This window comes from Anopheles gambiae, chromosome 2 (genome assembly GCF_943734735.2).
Source record: "Anopheles gambiae chromosome 2, idAnoGambNW_F1_1, whole genome shotgun sequence".
NCBI classification, from domain to species: Eukaryota; Metazoa; Arthropoda; class Insecta; order Diptera; family Culicidae; genus Anopheles; species Anopheles gambiae.
The window spans coordinates 117822273-117838974 of record NC_064601.1 but is presented as its reverse complement, the minus strand read 5'-3'; the positions used below and the strand labels follow the sequence as shown (position 1 = coordinate 117838974).

The following is a 16702-nucleotide window of genomic DNA, read 5'->3' as shown; positions in this document are numbered from 1 at the left end:
TCGTACGGTGTACGAAAAACGCAAATGAAAGCAATTTTGTGAGCAAAAATTGTATTCCAAAAAAAATAAATCGTTCGATGTTTTCGATGACTTGGGTAGGTATACACACCGTCAATTCCATGTTCAATCGAAAATATGCGTATGCGTAGCCCGAGGTAGTTGGCAATAAAATATTCATGAATGAATTGGTGCTTATGCAACTTTAATTAGCATATACAATTTTTATTCACGATCAAATGTTGCTGTTTTAATAAAAGTATTAGACGGATCCACAAAGCTGGACAGAACAGCTTTGCTTAACTATTGCGCGACTATTTCTGTGGGCCCGCCGCTGCGAATAATTGAAGAGAAAACGTTTTATTCTTTAACGTTCATTCCTTGCGATTCGTGCAGACAGGCATTATAATTGCAGGTATTATTATAATTTAAATGTTTAAAATAGGTTATAATGCTTATTACATCTTGTATCCCACGTTAACGTTTGAAAACAACTGACTTTGCAACAGTGAGTCTAGCGCTCGCTGTACCTTGGGGTCATGCAACAGTGTGGACGTTGGCATGGTGTTCGTACTCGGCTTGGTTTCGACTGAAGCTACAGGCTTCGCAACACCTAAAATCGATGGTTTGTTCATGATGTCTAAAATTTTCCTCTGCAGTTCTCGCTCCGTTTCCTGTTTGCTTTTTACCGGAGCAGCGGAAACTATCGGTGGTATTAGGGAGCTTGCGGTCGTACTATCCACATCCTCTCCCAGTTCCAGCCGGATCTGCGTCTCTTTGCGTTCGTTCAGATATTTGATTAGCCTTTCGTATTGCAGCACGGTCAGGGAGCGATTTGCGGCCAACAGGTTGATCATGTTCTGAATCGCTTCTGGGTGCTTTTCTTGCCTTTGCTCAAGATCTGTGTGCAGTTGTGCTGGCTGAGGTTGTGGCTGAACTGCTGGAGCCACACGGTGGTAAGCAGATCGGCTATGGGGCGCAAGCTCCTGCCTCCGCTTATCGTCGAAGTTTTTCACGATGAAACCTATAGCATCATCCGTGGGCATGTTGCGATGCTCCGCCGGTATACCGTACAGCACATTTACGGTAATGCTGTTGCGTTCTTGATTCTCTGGGGTGATGACAATGCAGTAGTATGTACCCTGAGATGCTCTGTTTGCAAGTACCTTGCCAATCGGCACGTCATTGTTGGGAAACAGTAGATCTACGCTCAAACCCGCCCGCTTCAGACGAGCTTCAATACCTTCCGCATATGGGCTATAATGAAAGAGACAATTGTGTTAGGCAACGGCAACTCTGGCAATAGTAATTGTGGGTAGTTTCTGTTGTGTGATTGCTTACGTTAGCTCCTTGTTCACCACTATGATTTCACAATCATTGCTTTCTATTCCTCGATGTGGTGCCTGCCCGATCGGGGTCTCCGGATACACGCTACTTAAATCGGCAACACTGTATTGCTGTGGATGGTATCCACGTTTGAGCGGATGGATCGGATCCACGGGCGAACGGTCGCGGGCAGCGGCACCCGACGCGTTTGACTTGGCATTCGAAGCTGCTGTACTACCCCGAGGTAGCAATCCCTTCTTTGCGCGATTGTCGTTGGCCACCTTTACCATCAGTTTTCGACCGTTGAACAGCTTGCCGTTCATCGCCTTGATGGCAGCAGAAGCTGCCTTTTCGGAATGAAACTGTATGAACCCGAATCCGCGCAGAAGCGTCAAGTCTTGGTACGGCTGAAAATCTTTGAACAACTCTTCGAACTCCTCCACTTTCGCTTGTTCTCCCAATCCGCCAACGTACACTCTGGAATTGACCGGAGGAATATTTGCCATAACGTACACCGTGTAAATATTTGTCTGGGACGCAGGAGGACAACAATATCCGCTTTAATTTTGCTGTAGCAGAAGAAAAACAATGGCGACAAACAAAGGCAAATCGATTTTGTAGATAAACAACAAACTGTCAACAAGACAGATGACAGCTCACATCAACGAGAAAATTGAATTGTTTATGCAGGAACTTGAAATTGGCGCTAAAATTTGTTTGTAAAGCAATTGAAGCAAGTTATTTTTCGTTTTAGTTGTGAAATAAGCACTGTTACTGTCGAAAACCGCTTTCATTCATCTATTGGAGCGATCAAGCGTGCAGAAAGTGTAATTTCACAGCAATTCGGCGTCCATATTTGTTAATTGCTATGAGCAAACCGTGCAACCGGAAGCCTCTGCGAATAGTGTAGCTGTTGCAGCGCCATTCGTGTGTGTTGTTTTGATGTTCATTGAAGCTTTTTCAAAATGGATAGGTGAGTGAAAACAGAATGCAACTGGAAATGATGCATACGTCGTTACCCGCTTCCGATGCAAAGTGCATCGTTGCACAGTACATGCGCAATGGTGTTGCGATGAGACCTATCGATTTTCGATTTCACATCAACTGTCATTGTTGGTGGTCCTCCCGCTGATGTTGTTCTGGTTTGGCTAAAACCTCTCACGGCACTAGAAAACCATTTACGAGCGAGCACCGTTTTTCCTACGAAAATGTAACGAGATACAGCGTTAACGTAATTTCTACTCGAAACAGTTGCAGCAGCTATCGAACGGAAGACAGCGGCAAAGATGTGCAGCTCGAGCAGCCAAAATGCAGCAAAAGAAGAGGGAAACAGCTCCTGAACGTAAACTGTTGTACTACTAGCAAAAAGCAATCCGCATTCCGTCGGTGCCGTCCAGGTGATGGATTTAGTGGCACCAAATCATCTCATCTTAAGCCATATAATGCATTCACCCCGTTAAGCGAGCTAAGGTGAGGGCGGACTAAAAGGTCGATGGTTTTTGGGTGGGTTAATTGTCCACTTTCTTCACGGTCATATTAACGTAGGCGTGTGTGCGTTTTTTTTTGTTACAGACAACAAATCTCCATCCTCGTCCCAGGACAGAGCAGTTTGTGCAACTCGTTCGAAGCAAACCAAAGCTTTCCGGGCATCGGCAGAAGGTGCATCCGGTACGGTGGGCCTCTTACTCGAGCTGCTTTCGTAAGTGCAATAAACACGCCCGTACGGTTGAGCTGGGACTCGATGGCAAACATGGACCGGGTGCGAGTGGACGGTTCTAATGGAGTCCGATTCACGGCCTTCCGTCCGAAGGGAGGATGCTTCCCGCATGGTGTACCCTCACCGTACAACAACTCGTACATTGCATCGGCGTCGGAATCGATTGGCCGGCTGCCAAAGAGTGATATCAATCCAAACAAGGCGGTCTTCACGATCGACTCGAAAACATCCCGTATACTGATCGTCAATCGCAATGCTTGCGAGCTGCTCGGATACAACTCGAAAGAGCTGTGTGAGATGGAGTTTACCAGCCTGCTGTTTAACAAAAGCAAGATGCACGTGTCTGCTTTAGCGGAGGGCCAGTTGAACAGTGAAGATGGGACGGTGATAATCCTGAGCGGAAAAGTGGTTGAGCTGTGCACAAAGTACGACAAAAACGTGGCAGTTTCGCTGTGGGTTAGGCAAATTGACACCGAAGGCCAGAGATGTCTAGCGGTGGCGGAGCCGGTAGAGAGGAGAGTGGCCCAGCTGGTGGTCGATCAAAACGGTTACATTGTATCGGGTGACAATGAAGCGCTGATACTGTTTCAGCTGGATTCTTTGGAGAAATTTGGAGGAATGGATGTAGCGCTGCTGATACCGGCCATTCAACTTCCAGACCCGGACACAAGCCTCATAGCGAAGCATATCAGAAAGCAGAAGGCTACAGGCAAGACGCAGGACGGAGTATCGTTTCCATTGTGTTTACTGATATCCCACCACGAAACTGGCACCGATACGACGGACAGTGGGGTGTCGAATCCAAACGCACTGCTATACCTGATCACAATCTGGGTGTACACAAACCTGTCGGGGCTGCTGGTGATCGATGAGAATTCGGTAATAGAATCGTGCAATCATCACTTTTCTATGCTGATGTTTGGCATCCCACAGAGCAAGACCATTGGGGAGCACATAACGAAGCTGATTCCCAACTTTGGCCAAGAGACCGATTGCTTGACCAGAAGTCGTAACGCAACGCTGTCGTCCCTAGACAACGACGAGTCGGAAACGGAAACTGATCACGTGGAGCTGGAAAACAGCAAGGAAGGATTCCTGTCCGGCGCTCTGAATGACATACGAACATCGCAGTGCGATGCGACCGTCAGTCCTGTGAAGGAGCCGCGCAAGGTTTGCTTAGATTTTACGAACGCCTCGCATCCCGGTAAACGATCATTCAACAGTTCGGTTGCTGTAATGAATACGCTACCAGTGGCAGGGTCGATGGCCGATGGATCACGCATCGATCAGGCACCCGTCGCAAGCGGCAGTGAAAACGCTACAGACGAGCCGGGAAATCAGTTCAGCATTGTGGTAATGTCGGAAAATGCCTACTACGTAGAGGATAATAGCGAGAACAATCGAAATTTTGCAAACGTTTCGAACGCACAAAACAACCATGCCTTAAAGGTAAGCAGCATTGCAGGGACGGTATCATCAGCATAGATGAATGACGAATCGTTCTTCTTATTGTTTCAGCCGTGCACCACTTCCGCATTTGCGTCGACCCCAGCAGCATCAGCAGCGGCAGCAGTAGTAACAGCTGCTACGGGAGCCACACCACCATCAACAGCAACTGCAACAGTATCGAGCAATTCATCTGCGCTAGTAGCAGGAGATAAAGAGGTAGTGAATAAGTGTAGCAGTGTCTTAGTATCGGAAGATTATGCAAATTTGCCGGAAAGCGATTTGCTCACGCCAGTCAACGAAAACTCACTATGTATGAATTTATTGAACTCGAAGAATGTGTCCATCAACGAAACCAAAAGCCCACTGTACACTTCGGAAGACATAAATGTGGCACTGCTGAAGGACAGCACACCGGCTAGCGCCCCACCGGTGATGGTAACGCCTCGGTTCATAAAGCCGTACGAGCTTGCCAAGGGGGGAGCAGGATCGCTAGTCACGTCCACGCCGGATCAGCACAAACGTCACTCGGCTGGCGGCATCGCCGACATTATCCGACAGATGGGAAATGCGGGCAAGCGACTGTCGTACGTCGATGGGAAGTATAGAGGAGAAGCGATACATTACGACGGGAATGTGATTGACATAATCTACACGATCTCGAGCCAGATGCTTCCCTGCGGCCGGAAGGTGTACTGCATTTGGATAAGTCGCGATCCAGAATCGTCCTACAACAATCTGGAGGAGGCGAATGTTACGCTTACGTTTAATAGCATTACCAGCACGATTGATAATTCGCTTGGCCAACCGAGCAAGATCGCGAATGCGACAGCGGCGGCCGTTACTGTTAGCCAGAGCAGACCGAACTCCGTGTCGTTGGTGTCGCAATGCGAGGAGGAGCAGGTCTTTGGAGAGTACAACAAACACTACACAACGATTAAGCAGATCGGTAAAGGTGCGTACGGGTACGTGAAGCTTAGCTACCGCAATACCGACCGCCTGTTGGTGATATCGAAGTTCATTCTGAAGGAGAAGCTGTGCTCCAATTTCATGATAACCACGGAGGATAGAAAGGAGATCCCGATGGAGATTTATCTGCTGACGCACGTGAAGCATCCCAACATCGTGACCGTGTTCGACGTGTTTGAAAACGAAAAGTTCTTCCAGCTCGTCATGGAAGTGCACGGTTCGGGGATGGACTTGTTCGAGTTTATCGACCGACGGCCGGCAATGACCGAGAAGCTGGGCTGCTACATTTTCCGTCAAATAGCCAACGCCGTCGATTACCTGCACTCGCTGAACATTCTGCATCGCGACATCAAAGACGAAAACATCATCATAGATCAGCACTTCCATGTGAAGCTGATCGACTTCGGGTCGGCCACCTTCATGCAGGAAGGCAAGCTGTTTTCCACCTTCTACGGCACCACGGAGTACTGCAGTCCCGAGGTGTTGGCCGGGAACAAGTACGCCGGACCGGAGCTGGAAATGTGGTCCCTGGGCGTAACGCTGTATGTGCTGATGTTTTTCGAAAATCCCTTCCTGGACATCGAGGAAACGCTAAAGTCGGAACTGATCATACCGCAGGAGATCAGTCCCGAGCTGGAGTACGTGTTGCTGTCCCTGCTGGACAAGAACCCCAAAACGCGCATCACGATGAAGCAACTGATCTGCACGGAGTGGTTGACGCAAGAAATTAACCCAAGCGCATTCAACTTTGCCCACATAGTGCCCTGTGAACCGTACGAAGTGAACCCGGAAAAGTACTTCAACGGCCAGATATACTCGAGTCAAACCGGTCTGTCCACCTCACCGCACAGCTTATCGTTGGTGGATGATGAGGATGAAGGTGACGATGAGGAGGAGGACGAGCCGCATGCTCACATAGACGATTCGTTTGTTGATCCGGATGAATTGCAGGACGATGACATTTGTCCATTGACGCACGACGACGAAAAGCTACCAGAACGATCATACGGTATGCAAATGTGCCCGGTAGAAGTCATGTCTGCGGTGGGTTGAGCGCTTAATACTGATACCACATGTTTCTGTCTTCCTTCTAGAACTGTGCAGTGGACGCGAAACGCATGCTGCTGGAACGATATTGGCCAAAGGAATTCAGAATCTCTCCCTACAGGAACCTTCGACATGCAACAATCACAGCAGTACAATCGATACCACCGCGGCAGTGTCTGGCGTTATAGGTACAGGTAATTCAAACGCTTGCTACGCGTACGCAGAACACTCCGTTCCTGTCGTTGTGTCGTATTTTGGTGGTGGGTCTCAGGCTAATCCTTCCCTCGTAAATATGTCCCCGGCCGACTGTGGTGGTGCTGGTGGTGCAGATGGAAGTGGTAACATTGAGTCGAATGCTATATCCATTTCCACGGCCGCCAGCAGCAGCAGCAGCATTCCCGTTCAATGTGTTTCCGAATGTGTGTACAAGCCCAGTACGTTTGAGTGTGATGTCGTTGAACGTGCAGCCTCCCTGGTCGGTGCAACAGATGCCGAAAGGATCCCAAGAGTCGGCTCTGTCTCGACGGCCATCGTAAACAGCCCTTCGCTTTTGCCCCTACAAACAATCGCCTGCGAGGAAACCGCTAGACAAGCGTACAGACGCAGCAATCGGCAGTCCATGTGTGACTCGAGCTGTTCTACTACGCCATCGCTCGCATTGCCGCCCTCTTCCTCGGTGCTGATGTGCACCATGATGCCCTACTCAGTGCTAAATAGTGGCGACAGTTGCTGCAGCAGTGTTACCACCATGAGCAGCTGCTGTAGCTTTGAGGATCATCATTTGCATTTCCATTATCCGGACGACAGCACGGCTAGCAGCAGTGCAGCCGACACGCCAACCAACTGTTGTTCGCAGGAGTTGCCTCAAACGCAAATTTGTACAAAATCGGTGCTTCCGAAGAAGGGCACCTATGACGATGCGAGCGCCAATTTGCTGCTGCTGGACGCACGGCACTATGCAGCCTCTTCCTCGTCCACCAGTCCTTGCAGTTCGCTGACCTCGTCCAAGTCGGAGAACAACATATTCGATGGCAATTTCGCCACGTTTAGCTCGATCTATGATGTTGTCAGCATGGACAGTGTTACCGATGCGGCCAATATGACGGCACCCGAGCTTTCGGTAATGCTTCCATTCCACGGCTGTGCCATTACTGATCTTTCACGGCCTCCTCCACCTCCGCCGGCGGCCGCCGCACTGCACGATGTGGTGAACGTCGGTGAGATCGTGCCGGGCCGTTGGCGTGTGGAGAAAAAATAGTCTGAATAATTAATCTAAATTTCCACCTCGTGCGTGCGCACACGAACACACACACACTCTCTCACACAAGCACTAACACACATACACACACAGCCGGGTGGAACTTTAGTTAACTTTTGTACGCAAAACTTAGTGCGCATCTACTTTGGTAGTGTATTCCAAGCAACTGCAGTTGTGCGATTGATGTCCTGCGAATCTGTGATCTGTTTTTTATCGACACGACATTAGCTGCACCCCATCATCATCCACCCTGTATACGTCCTGCATACGAAGCTTAAGGCGGGAAGGTGAGAAGTTGAGAGCAAAGCATTTTTGAGAATTCTTTTTGCTACAAAACTCTGATTAGCTTTTTTGATCACAAAGTGTTTGTTGAGCAACTATTGTCCGAAGAGCCGAAGAGATTGCTTCGTTAACTAACCCACGCACAGAAAGTGTAGGAATCCTGCTGAAACACTGATCCCAATACAATTCTACGCAAACAGCAGCTAAGCGCAACTCGTCCAGTAAAACAACAAATAGTCATTGTAGTGAAGCAAACAGCAAACAAAAATAGTAGCAAAATGATGACATTTAATGAAAATACTCAACTAATATATCTACTTTGCACATCGTTGTCAATAGGCGCATAGGGGAGAAAGCTGCACAGGAACTGTTTTTTTGTAGAATAGCACTGTAATGGATCGATCGAGCGGCAGCACACCTTAAAAAAGCTCCTTATTTTCGAGTTTTCTTGTATTCCCGTCATGTTGCATAGTCTCATTTTATTTGTATGTGCGGTGAAATTTGTTTTTTCCTCTTATATTTGTCTCTTTTGTAAGTAGATTTTCTATTGTTTCTATATTCTATCTATGTGTTGAACACAAATGTGTACATATGTTGCCTTTTGTTCTGTTCGTGGCCATCTATTATCCCCGTAATAGTGGGCAATTTCGGGTTCTGTTTCTGTTTTGTATTGTGTTTCGTCTTCGCTATCGTAATGGCGATCTTCTTTGTGTGGCGAATTGTGATAAAGAAAAAGAGATTGTTTCAATTGTTGTCAACTCAGATCCGGCCAAGCAAGCGCGTGGAAAGAAGGGACAGCTACGGGCCGAAATGCAGCAACGGTCCGGACATCATGCGCTGCTGGGCATGGGCACGGATGCAGTTACCGCGATCGATCAAGTGCCAACGTCCACCAATCGTACGAAATGCGTTGATGGGATGGTGGTGAGCTACGGCGTAAAACAAACGAAACTGCAGCAATACTACTGTAAAGATGAGCCGATGCATAATGATGAACAGGTAGTGGCAATGGTGCCTCAGATCAAGCTGGAGGCGGTAGGAAAGGAAGATGAGCACGATCTCTTGATCGACACGGATTATGATAATGATACCTTCGAAGAGGACATCGATGATCGTTAACGAATGCTTTTTATGCGCAATAGTAGCTAACGACACAGGTTGCAAGTACAAGGGCCTTTTCTATCAATGCTTGTGAATAGTCATTTAGACGAAGAAGGAGAGCAGTGGTAGAAGAAGAGTAGAGTGTTATTATCGGTACTATTTCATTTTCGGCACAATCATACAGTTCGCATAGTCGCGCGTAAAGAGGCGCCATTCAGAAGTGAAACCAATTCAACAGTAAAGCAACAAATAATCATAATCACAATGATAGTCAAGCAAACCCATGCTGTGGTGTAGCAAGTAAATTAGCACAATTGCTGTGGCCGTGGTGTTATAGAGAAATAGGGGGCGCGTCTGCAATACAAATAGAACACGCTGTTTCTACTCTCATCTTTTTAACCGTCGCTGAAAACATGTCCTACGTTACATAGAAGAGAAATAATTTAATACCGTTGTTACAAGCCTCTGAGGAGGGAGGAGAAGAAAGGTAAAGAGATGTATAAAAGATATTCAAAAAAAAAAAAAAAGAATGTTATTCCAATTGTGTTGCGCACTACAAATTGTAAATAAGAAAACCAGAAACATTTTTGCAAAGCTCTACATCGATTGGTGAGTGTTTCGCTCTGTTTTACATTCGATTATTAACTGTTGGTCAAGTGGGGAGGGAATGAGTAAGTAAACAAAGCAGAATATACATTTCTGAATGGTAGTTAAACATATGTAGTGCATGAATCCTGTTTTCACAATAGTTTCGTAGAGTACTTGTTTTTGGTTGTTGCAGCGACTATGTAGCCTTTATTAACCTTATATGTTGTAACATGTCCCAACGTAGCTGAGAGATACATTTACATTTCTAGTAATAGATACGCTGTAGTAACTTTGTGTTACATTTCCTTTCTGTTGTTATAGACACCTCAACAAATTATGCTATATTAAATAGGGGCGGGCTTCTGCTACGGTTTGATACACTGTATTGTAAGACTTCTACATATTTATATCCATCTCTTCTACTGATGAAGCATTTGCTCGTTCATTGATGCGATGCAGCGCTGCTGTATGACGCGACTACAGAAAGTAACGACCAGTTCGTTTTTTGTTTTCATTCTAAAGGAATCGCAAAAACGCATGTAATGCCTAATATTGCCTGCCTGCTCTTGCCTGCCTGCTGTTGGCTGTGTGAAGCCAGTTTCTGTGCAATATGATGTCATTAATTGACCCAATCCTTTCTATTGTCCCTTTCCCATGTTGCTTTAGAGTATGTGTTTGTGTTGCTTGTTTGTGAATGTGTGGTTAAATGGTCGTAAAATGAGATTCCAAAATTGCTGCGACACTCGTACATCTTACAATCTAAAATTATATTGTCCCAAGTGTTTCCGTATTTGGTTCCCGGAAATGTGTACCATGTTTCCTGCATGTTTCGTGTTTTGCTCTATTCATGCTCATCATTTTGGTTGTGGACTGGAAATGGAGGACCGCTGTGTATAGTGTTGGTAGCAAAAATAGCATTAAACTCGTGTTCCTGTTCACATAATTCCATTACATCAATTCAATTACTTAGTGTCCCTCATCGTCGGGGAAATCTGGGAAAAAGTAAGTCCGCCTTATGTTAGGAAGAAGCAAACGAAAGTTCTCGCAGGAAAGATCTGCATTCCTGCGTGTAAGGATGGTACACTGAGTAGTAAATAGTAGTAACGGTAGCATTTCACTTCAACGGGTCATTTGTGTTATGTCTGTCTGTCCACGGTACGTTTGGAAGAGCATTTAAAATATATCCAGCTCCAGATTGTCATCGTTACGCTCCCAGTAACCGCCCTTGTAGATCCAATCCTCTTGCTTGGTGTGTGGATTGGTTTCCTGTTTGAACCATCTGCAAAAAAGGGGAAACAGGACGTTAACAGGACGACTTCATTGTCGGCTGGGTGACACCTACCGGGGAAAGATTACCAGCTCCTCCTGGCCTTTTTTGCTTTTCTTGCGGGTTTCGCGCTGTTTCTCTTCGAGCCGCGTTTTCTCCGCTGCCGCGCCATCCAGATCGCCCTGCTCGAGCTTTCGTATGTCGGGCCGGAGGCGCGAATCGGTCGGGCACAGGGCACGGGGCTGCTTCATGTGATCCTCCAGCTGGTTCAGGGACATGGCAAAGTTGGTAAATTGGTAGTACTCAGCCGTGTTGGCAGGGCGTGATTCGGCCTCCCAGAGGGCAACGGAGTTTGGAATATCGATCGAATAGGTAGAATCGCTCTTGGGAATGTCACCCTCTGACGGTTCCGGTGGATCATCGGGCTGCAGAAGAAAGAAAAAAAAACAGAAAAGATCGATTACGAACACGATATAAACTATGGTGGTCATTGGTCGTCCGCTAGCTTACCTCCTGTATGGAAAGGCTTTTGAAGGAGCTCATCTTCAAGCTGTTAAGCTTGGACAACACCTTGCGTGGCGTATTTCCAGGCGATTCGTTGGGACTTTTGCTGCGATCGTCCGCGTTGCGCTTAAACTTGTGCGCATTTTCCTTGACGTATTCCTCGTAGGATGCGTAGTCGGTGCATTTAATAAACTCGGTCCATTTTCCGTAAAGGAAATGCGTTTTGCGTTTGCTGCAAGGGCAATGGGGGGAAATCCGTAAATCTCATCTCGCACACGCATCGTGCACATGGGCCTCGGCCATCATTACTTACTTTCTGTCCGTGATGTAGCCTTCGACGCGGTGCAAATCTTTGTTGTTCCACCCGGAAGGTTTAAAATTGAGAGTGGCCTTCATGCCATGTTGATGGCTTACCACCTCCATCATGCCGTACTGCTCGATCCACAGCTTGCCCACGATCACGTTGTGCACGCAGCAGTTGACATTGCTCCACGAGTACGCCTCGTTGAGTTTGGGAAACTCGACCGTCACAGTGCCCTTGGGCTGTATCTCGACGCTTTTGCCCCAAAACTTGAGCTTCGGATGAATGGATCCGTGGAACCGGAAGCTGTCCGAATCGGCATGGAATGCGGATATTGGCGGGTGATGTGACACCTGCTCACATATGATCCGAAAATCGGGGCGCGTGAGCTCGTACGTTTCGCCCAGCAGCGGATTGAAGGGCTTCCCGAGACGCTCCCAGTTGGAGGCCAACGCTGAAACGGCAAATGCGGAAACGTACTTCAGCCGCTCCAGCGGAGTCGCCTGTTCCGATGCAATGCGCAGCAGCTTGGCGTACTCCATGTACTCGGTCATACGCTGCAGAAAACTGTAGAAAAGAAAGGTGTGAATCGTGAAAGTGTGATCATATCGCCGATCATGATGATGTTCAATCGATCCTACCTGAGCGGCTCGTTAAATACAACCGGCATTGTGATTTTGCTTAGCTCCTTGCCGATGCAATTCTTCAGTACTGACCAGATGTTGAAATCATTCCGCGAGAACATAGGAACCGGAAGCGATGTTCTGAAAGCACATGATAACGGGCATTGCTATACTCTCTTTCTATATTCCGTCTTGCTGCTACCACGTGCTACCGCGCATCCTGCGCTTTCATTGCATAGTATTTGGTGCGTAATAATGTGAGAGTGTGTGTAGTGCGAAGACATAGTATATATTGTTGATAGTGAAATGGTGTTTTATTAGTACATCTTGAAAAATTGATTTATTAACAAATGTTGGATATAGTTATTAGGAGGCCCGATATTTGTGACTCTGGCTAGCTTTCCATGCTGCTTGTTGCTCTACAAAACATACAAATCGGCAAATAACCGGTCGGTGGGGGCTATGTATTTCCTTTAACATGCGTACATTAACTGTTGGATTTTATTCTATACAATGCATGGCTTGCTGTGACGATGTTTCAGCGCTCTGACTTTTGTCTGTAGTAGTACGTTTGCTGTGTAGCGAGGTGTTGTAGTTTCCCTGGCATACTGCACCAATTGATCGCGTGTCGTTTTAACTACAGACGTGTCGTTTTACTACAAGAACAAGTTTCAATGGCCATCGGCAATACAAAATTAAGCTCATCCAGCAAATTGGGCTAGTGCGCTAAGGGTATACGGGTATACTGCCATGTATGAAACAATCGAAATGGAATCTAATAACACACAGAATGACAACAATAGTAATTACATCAAATAGATAACACAAAATAGTACTAGGTATATAGTATGTAAGGAAAGCACAGACACAGCATATGTATGTATATGATTGTGAACACACAGGATTCATGAGGGAGCGTTACTGGTGGTGCTAGTAAATGGAATTGGACAGACGGACAGACAGACAGACGGACGGACACCTGTAGGCCAGGATGGTGAAACATTGAAAACAAAAGGGCAGGCATGTACATACATCTATGTACACTTTACTGAAGAAGCACATAAACAAACCGTAACGAACTGGGCGAGCTAGGGGGAAGGATAGTGAAGTGAGCGTGCTTTTCTTTGGCATATGTGTGTTGTTTTCTTCTTCCTCTTCTTTTTCGGTGTATGGGTGGTGCTTTCGTTAGTTAGTTGGGGAGTGTTGGGTGGGGTGTATAGTTAAAAACAAGGCCTGGCACACACACACACACACACACACACACTCACTCTGCTGTATTATTTGGGAGTAAAACGTGAGGTAATCGCAAAGAGTTTGGTATAAGGCTATATAAATTGTGGAACTATTTACGAGTAGAATGGTTTATTTTGTTGTTGTTGTTGTTGTTGGTTTTGTAGTTTGGGGGAGTTAGTTTAGTATCGAGGACATATTATCGTGTGGTTTAAAAAGAGAGATAGCTTATGCAGCTAAAATTGGTTGCAAGCTAGTCGTAAAAAAACGTTACATTATACAAGCAATTGCTATAATCATTACGTCATATTTACCTGAGATTGTCACACTGGCCATTCTTTTCATTTACAACTTTCTCTGCCATACTAGCAGCTGAGCGGTTTGTTTTGGTTTTGGTATATTCACCAGGTATTAATGAATGGATTCAAAAAGCCAGCAAATTATGGTTAAAAAGTCTGTGACCATAGAAGGGGGTCTGTGTTTCACAAAATCGGCCCAACTGACCAACAACCCACACACACGCACACACACACGCCTCGTTTTCCTGCTACTTTAGCTCCTTATAATGAACCTTTTGGCGGTGGGCGCGGGCTTCTTGTACTCGACTCTCTTGGTGGAGCTTGCTTTTTTTTACTTTCGGTCTTGAGATTCGCTCTTATCTCCGTGTTTCGATGCTTCTAGTCCAATTCACGCATTCATTTGGTCACTTATCGGTTCCATGCAAAACTAAAACAAAGAATAGGTCAAATTATTTGCTCATTTAATGCCTTCGCTTGGGTTTTAATTGCTTTAATTGTGAATCTTCTAAATGCAATCCATAGTTTTACAATTGCAAAATTGTGAAAGCAATATAAAAAAAATCAAATCAAATATTGTTCTTTGTGTACATGGTTAAAACAAAACAAAATCAGCTAGATTTGTGTCGGTATAGACCCGCTGCGGGCTGGACGAAATAAAGTGGTTCCCCTTGTTTGGTGGTAGTAAAAACTTAAAAATATACCGAGGTGCTGAAGCATATTGTGTTTTGCCATCACATCGTGTAACATCGTGCAGCATAGTTGTTTGTTATGCACACACTGCTGCAGAGATGCACAGGCAGGGAGGGCAGTTATCGAACAAAATATGTGTTTGACGACCTTGACTATTTTGGTGTGTTTGTGTGCAGCAACTAGGTGGCAGCATGTTGCATGTTCGTAAGCATGTCCCTTTCTTTGAGTACAATGGTGTGCGCGGATGTGATATGAGTTTTTTTTTAGTTTCGAGCGGGAGACGTCAGCACGCGGTGGCGCTTACACACAGTTATAGCGTGCATAGTCCGCCTTGCCGATTATGGTTACGAGATAGTGAGACATACAGAACACGACGATACAATCATAAGAGAAGAGGATACATGAAGAGACAGTTGGTGAATTGGTAGAGGAGAGTTGCAGAGCGATACAAATGAAGGAAAGAGGACACAGATGATGCACACTCACACATCTAGACGACAAGGTAGAGAGATATGGATGGAGATGCCCGTACTGGCATATCATTAGCGCTACATATGTCCTGTGCTGTAGGCTATTCGAGTGTGATGCATGGGACAAACGGGGAGGTTCTGGTGTTGATGTCGTCAGATCAATCAAATGGTTAGAAAACGCGACAAGAAAACAAGTGACAGTGTATTGCAGTATTGCTGCACTTACAGTAGCCTCACGTTAGCTTACTATTTGTGGTGTTTGGTTTGGGTGTCACACAAACGAGAGTCCTCGACTATTTAACTAATCACTTAAACGATGGTGTCGTATCACATGCTTCATATTGTTGGTTTTTACTTTTTTTTAAATCATAATCAGAAATCACTTGCTACGACCAAAGTTCTCTCTCACTGTTCGTCCCGTGTTGTTTCCCAGCATCTAATTGCCGTCTTTGGCGAACACTAGGGCCAGAATAATACCACAACGATGTTCACATTTAGCTGTGACACCACACATGCCAACACACACACACACACTCCCAATCACTATCACACGAGAAGGATGTTTCAATGCAATCAGTGACGAATGGTCACACTGTGAAGAATGCTGGCGAAAAGGGTGTACTACTATGTGCTAGATGAAGATGATGATGTATGAAAGCTAAATCTTCCGTTTATCCTTTCCGAGGAGAGTCTAGCACCGCGCGTGTGGTGTGTGAGTGGTTGAGTTTAGGACGTAAGCAAAAACTGGGCCTTTGTAGGTTTTGTGTGCGAGAGAAGGAGAGTGTGGTGTAATAACAACGCATGCGCTATTGCAGTATGGAAATTGCTCTCTTTCGCCCTATGATCGATCAAAAGTCCTGCGAACAAGTGGCCATCGAACTGTGCATCACACGCCCTAACTTCTAGAGCAAATTGAATCCCATTGTTAGGTAGCTAGGCTATGCTTTTCCACTGATTCAGATGCTTGTCCACAGATATGATGCTACATCGAGGAAGCTGCTGTATGAATTATGAGCATTATGCTACTATTTGTTGTTGTGTCTTCTGTGAATTCACCTTTGACCACTTCATGTTGCCGATGGAGGGCCGCAGTTCACTTTTCGAAAAGCGTTACACACTTTGTGTGTCCTTCCCTCGATGTTCCGAGTATGTAAAGGCGGGCAACCGTCGTTGAATTCTGTAGCAAAAGATGAAATTGCAGGTGCACTTAAGAACAGATTCAAGCCTAAAGTCACTGTGCTTTTCGCAAGATTTGTTTTCTACTGGAAGAGGACTACCGCAAAGACCGAGCGCGGTATTTAGAATGAGCAGTGAGTTTCTTCTCAACCTACAATCGGCAGAGCATAGCTTTCGTAGTACGCCCACGCTCACAGGTAACCAACACAGTCTCTCCCTGCTTTCGTCAACGCAGTACAATACAATGTTCTCAATATTTTCATGTCGTGTTAGCTGAAAGAAATACAAACAACAGGGAAGGATAGTTATGTCGTGTAAAATATGCGTTTTTTAATGTTTCAAGCAAAACATGATTCTAGCAAACGTATATCTCGCAGGATATCTTCAATGCACTGTTTTTATCCTGCAAAG

At 46.0% G+C, this 16702-nt stretch overlaps 3 protein-coding genes across 13 annotated transcripts; 1 reads left to right on the top strand and 2 right to left on the bottom strand.

The window, feature by feature from the left end:
* Positions 1 to 185: 185 nt before the first annotated feature.
* Positions 186 to 1987, bottom strand: LOC1269540 (nuclear receptor coactivator 5). Its single transcript, XM_308182.5, has 2 exons — positions 1339 to 1987; positions 186 to 1254 (listed from the first exon to the last, which is right to left on the bottom strand). The coding sequence occupies exons 1-2, from the start codon at positions 1827 to 1829 to the stop codon at positions 456 to 458; spliced, it is 1290 nt and encodes a 429-aa protein (XP_308182.5). The 5' UTR covers positions 1830 to 1987; the 3' UTR covers positions 186 to 455.
* LOC1269541 (PAS domain-containing serine/threonine-protein kinase) lies at positions 1982 to 9743 on the top strand. 5 transcript variants are annotated; one of them, XM_061663337.1, is made up of 6 exons: positions 2008 to 2296; positions 2575 to 2793; positions 2896 to 4489; positions 4559 to 6464; positions 6550 to 6690; positions 8806 to 9743. In XM_061663337.1, the coding sequence occupies exons 1-6, from the start codon at positions 2289 to 2291 to the stop codon at positions 9159 to 9161; spliced, it is 4224 nt and encodes a 1407-aa protein (XP_061519321.1). In that variant the 5' UTR covers positions 2008 to 2288; the 3' UTR covers positions 9162 to 9743. The 5 variants fall into 5 exon arrangements, with proteins under 5 accessions (XP_061519318.1, XP_061519321.1, XP_061519320.1 ...); XM_061663336.1 differs by having other exon boundaries at positions 6550 to 6696; XM_061663334.1 differs by having other exon boundaries at positions 1982 to 2296; positions 6550 to 9743.
* A 162-nt stretch (positions 9744 to 9905) lies between these two features.
* LOC1269542 (oxysterol-binding protein-related protein 2) lies at positions 9906 to 16434 on the bottom strand. 7 transcript variants are annotated; one of them, XM_061663342.1, is made up of 7 exons: positions 16172 to 16434; positions 13971 to 14382; positions 12445 to 12567; positions 11816 to 12370; positions 11509 to 11734; positions 11074 to 11423; positions 9906 to 11010 (listed from the first exon to the last, which is right to left on the bottom strand). In XM_061663342.1, exons 2-7 carry the CDS (start codon positions 14018 to 14020, stop codon positions 10905 to 10907), a joined length of 1410 nt encoding a protein of 469 aa, XP_061519326.1. In that variant the 5' UTR covers positions 14021 to 14382; positions 16172 to 16434; the 3' UTR covers positions 9906 to 10904. The 7 variants fall into 7 exon arrangements, with proteins under 7 accessions (XP_061519326.1, XP_061519327.1, XP_061519329.1 ...); XM_061663343.1 differs by lacking the exon at positions 16172 to 16434 and adding an exon at positions 15342 to 16157; XM_061663345.1 differs by lacking the exon at positions 16172 to 16434 and adding an exon at positions 15593 to 16157.
* Positions 16435 to 16702: the final 268 nt, after the last annotated feature.

What these genes read in the sequence shown, in the direction of transcription:
- LOC1269540 (XM_308182.5), bottom strand. Translation starts at nt 1,829, where the DNA reads ATGGCAAATATTCCTCCGGTCAATTCCAGAGTGTACGTTGGCGGATTG. An exon ending in GTGGTGAACAAGGAGCTAAC is followed by an intron (nt 1,255 to 1,338) that starts GTAAGCAATCAC and finishes CTTTCATTATAG; the next exon opens with CCCATATGCGGAAGGTATTG.
- LOC1269541 (XM_061663334.1), top strand. An exon ending in AAAACAACCATGCCTTAAAG is followed by an intron (nt 4,490 to 4,558) that starts GTAAGCAGCATT and finishes TTATTGTTTCAG; the next exon opens with CCGTGCACCACTTCCGCATT. An exon ending in GCTACCAGAACGATCATACG is followed by an intron (nt 6,465 to 6,549) that starts GTATGCAAATGT and finishes TCTTCCTTCTAG; the next exon opens with AACTGTGCAGTGGACGCGAA.
- LOC1269542 (XM_061663342.1), bottom strand. Translation starts at nt 14,020, where the DNA reads ATGGCAGAGAAAGTTGTAAATGAAAAGAATGGCCAGTGTGACAATCTC. An exon ending in GTATTTAACGAGCCGCTCAG is followed by an intron (nt 12,371 to 12,444) that starts GTAGGATCGATT and finishes TCTTTTCTACAG; the next exon opens with TTTTCTGCAGCGTATGACCG. An exon ending in AAAGCCTTTCCATACAGGAG is followed by an intron (nt 11,424 to 11,508) that starts GTAAGCTAGCGG and finishes TTTCTTCTGCAG; the next exon opens with CCCGATGATCCACCGGAACC.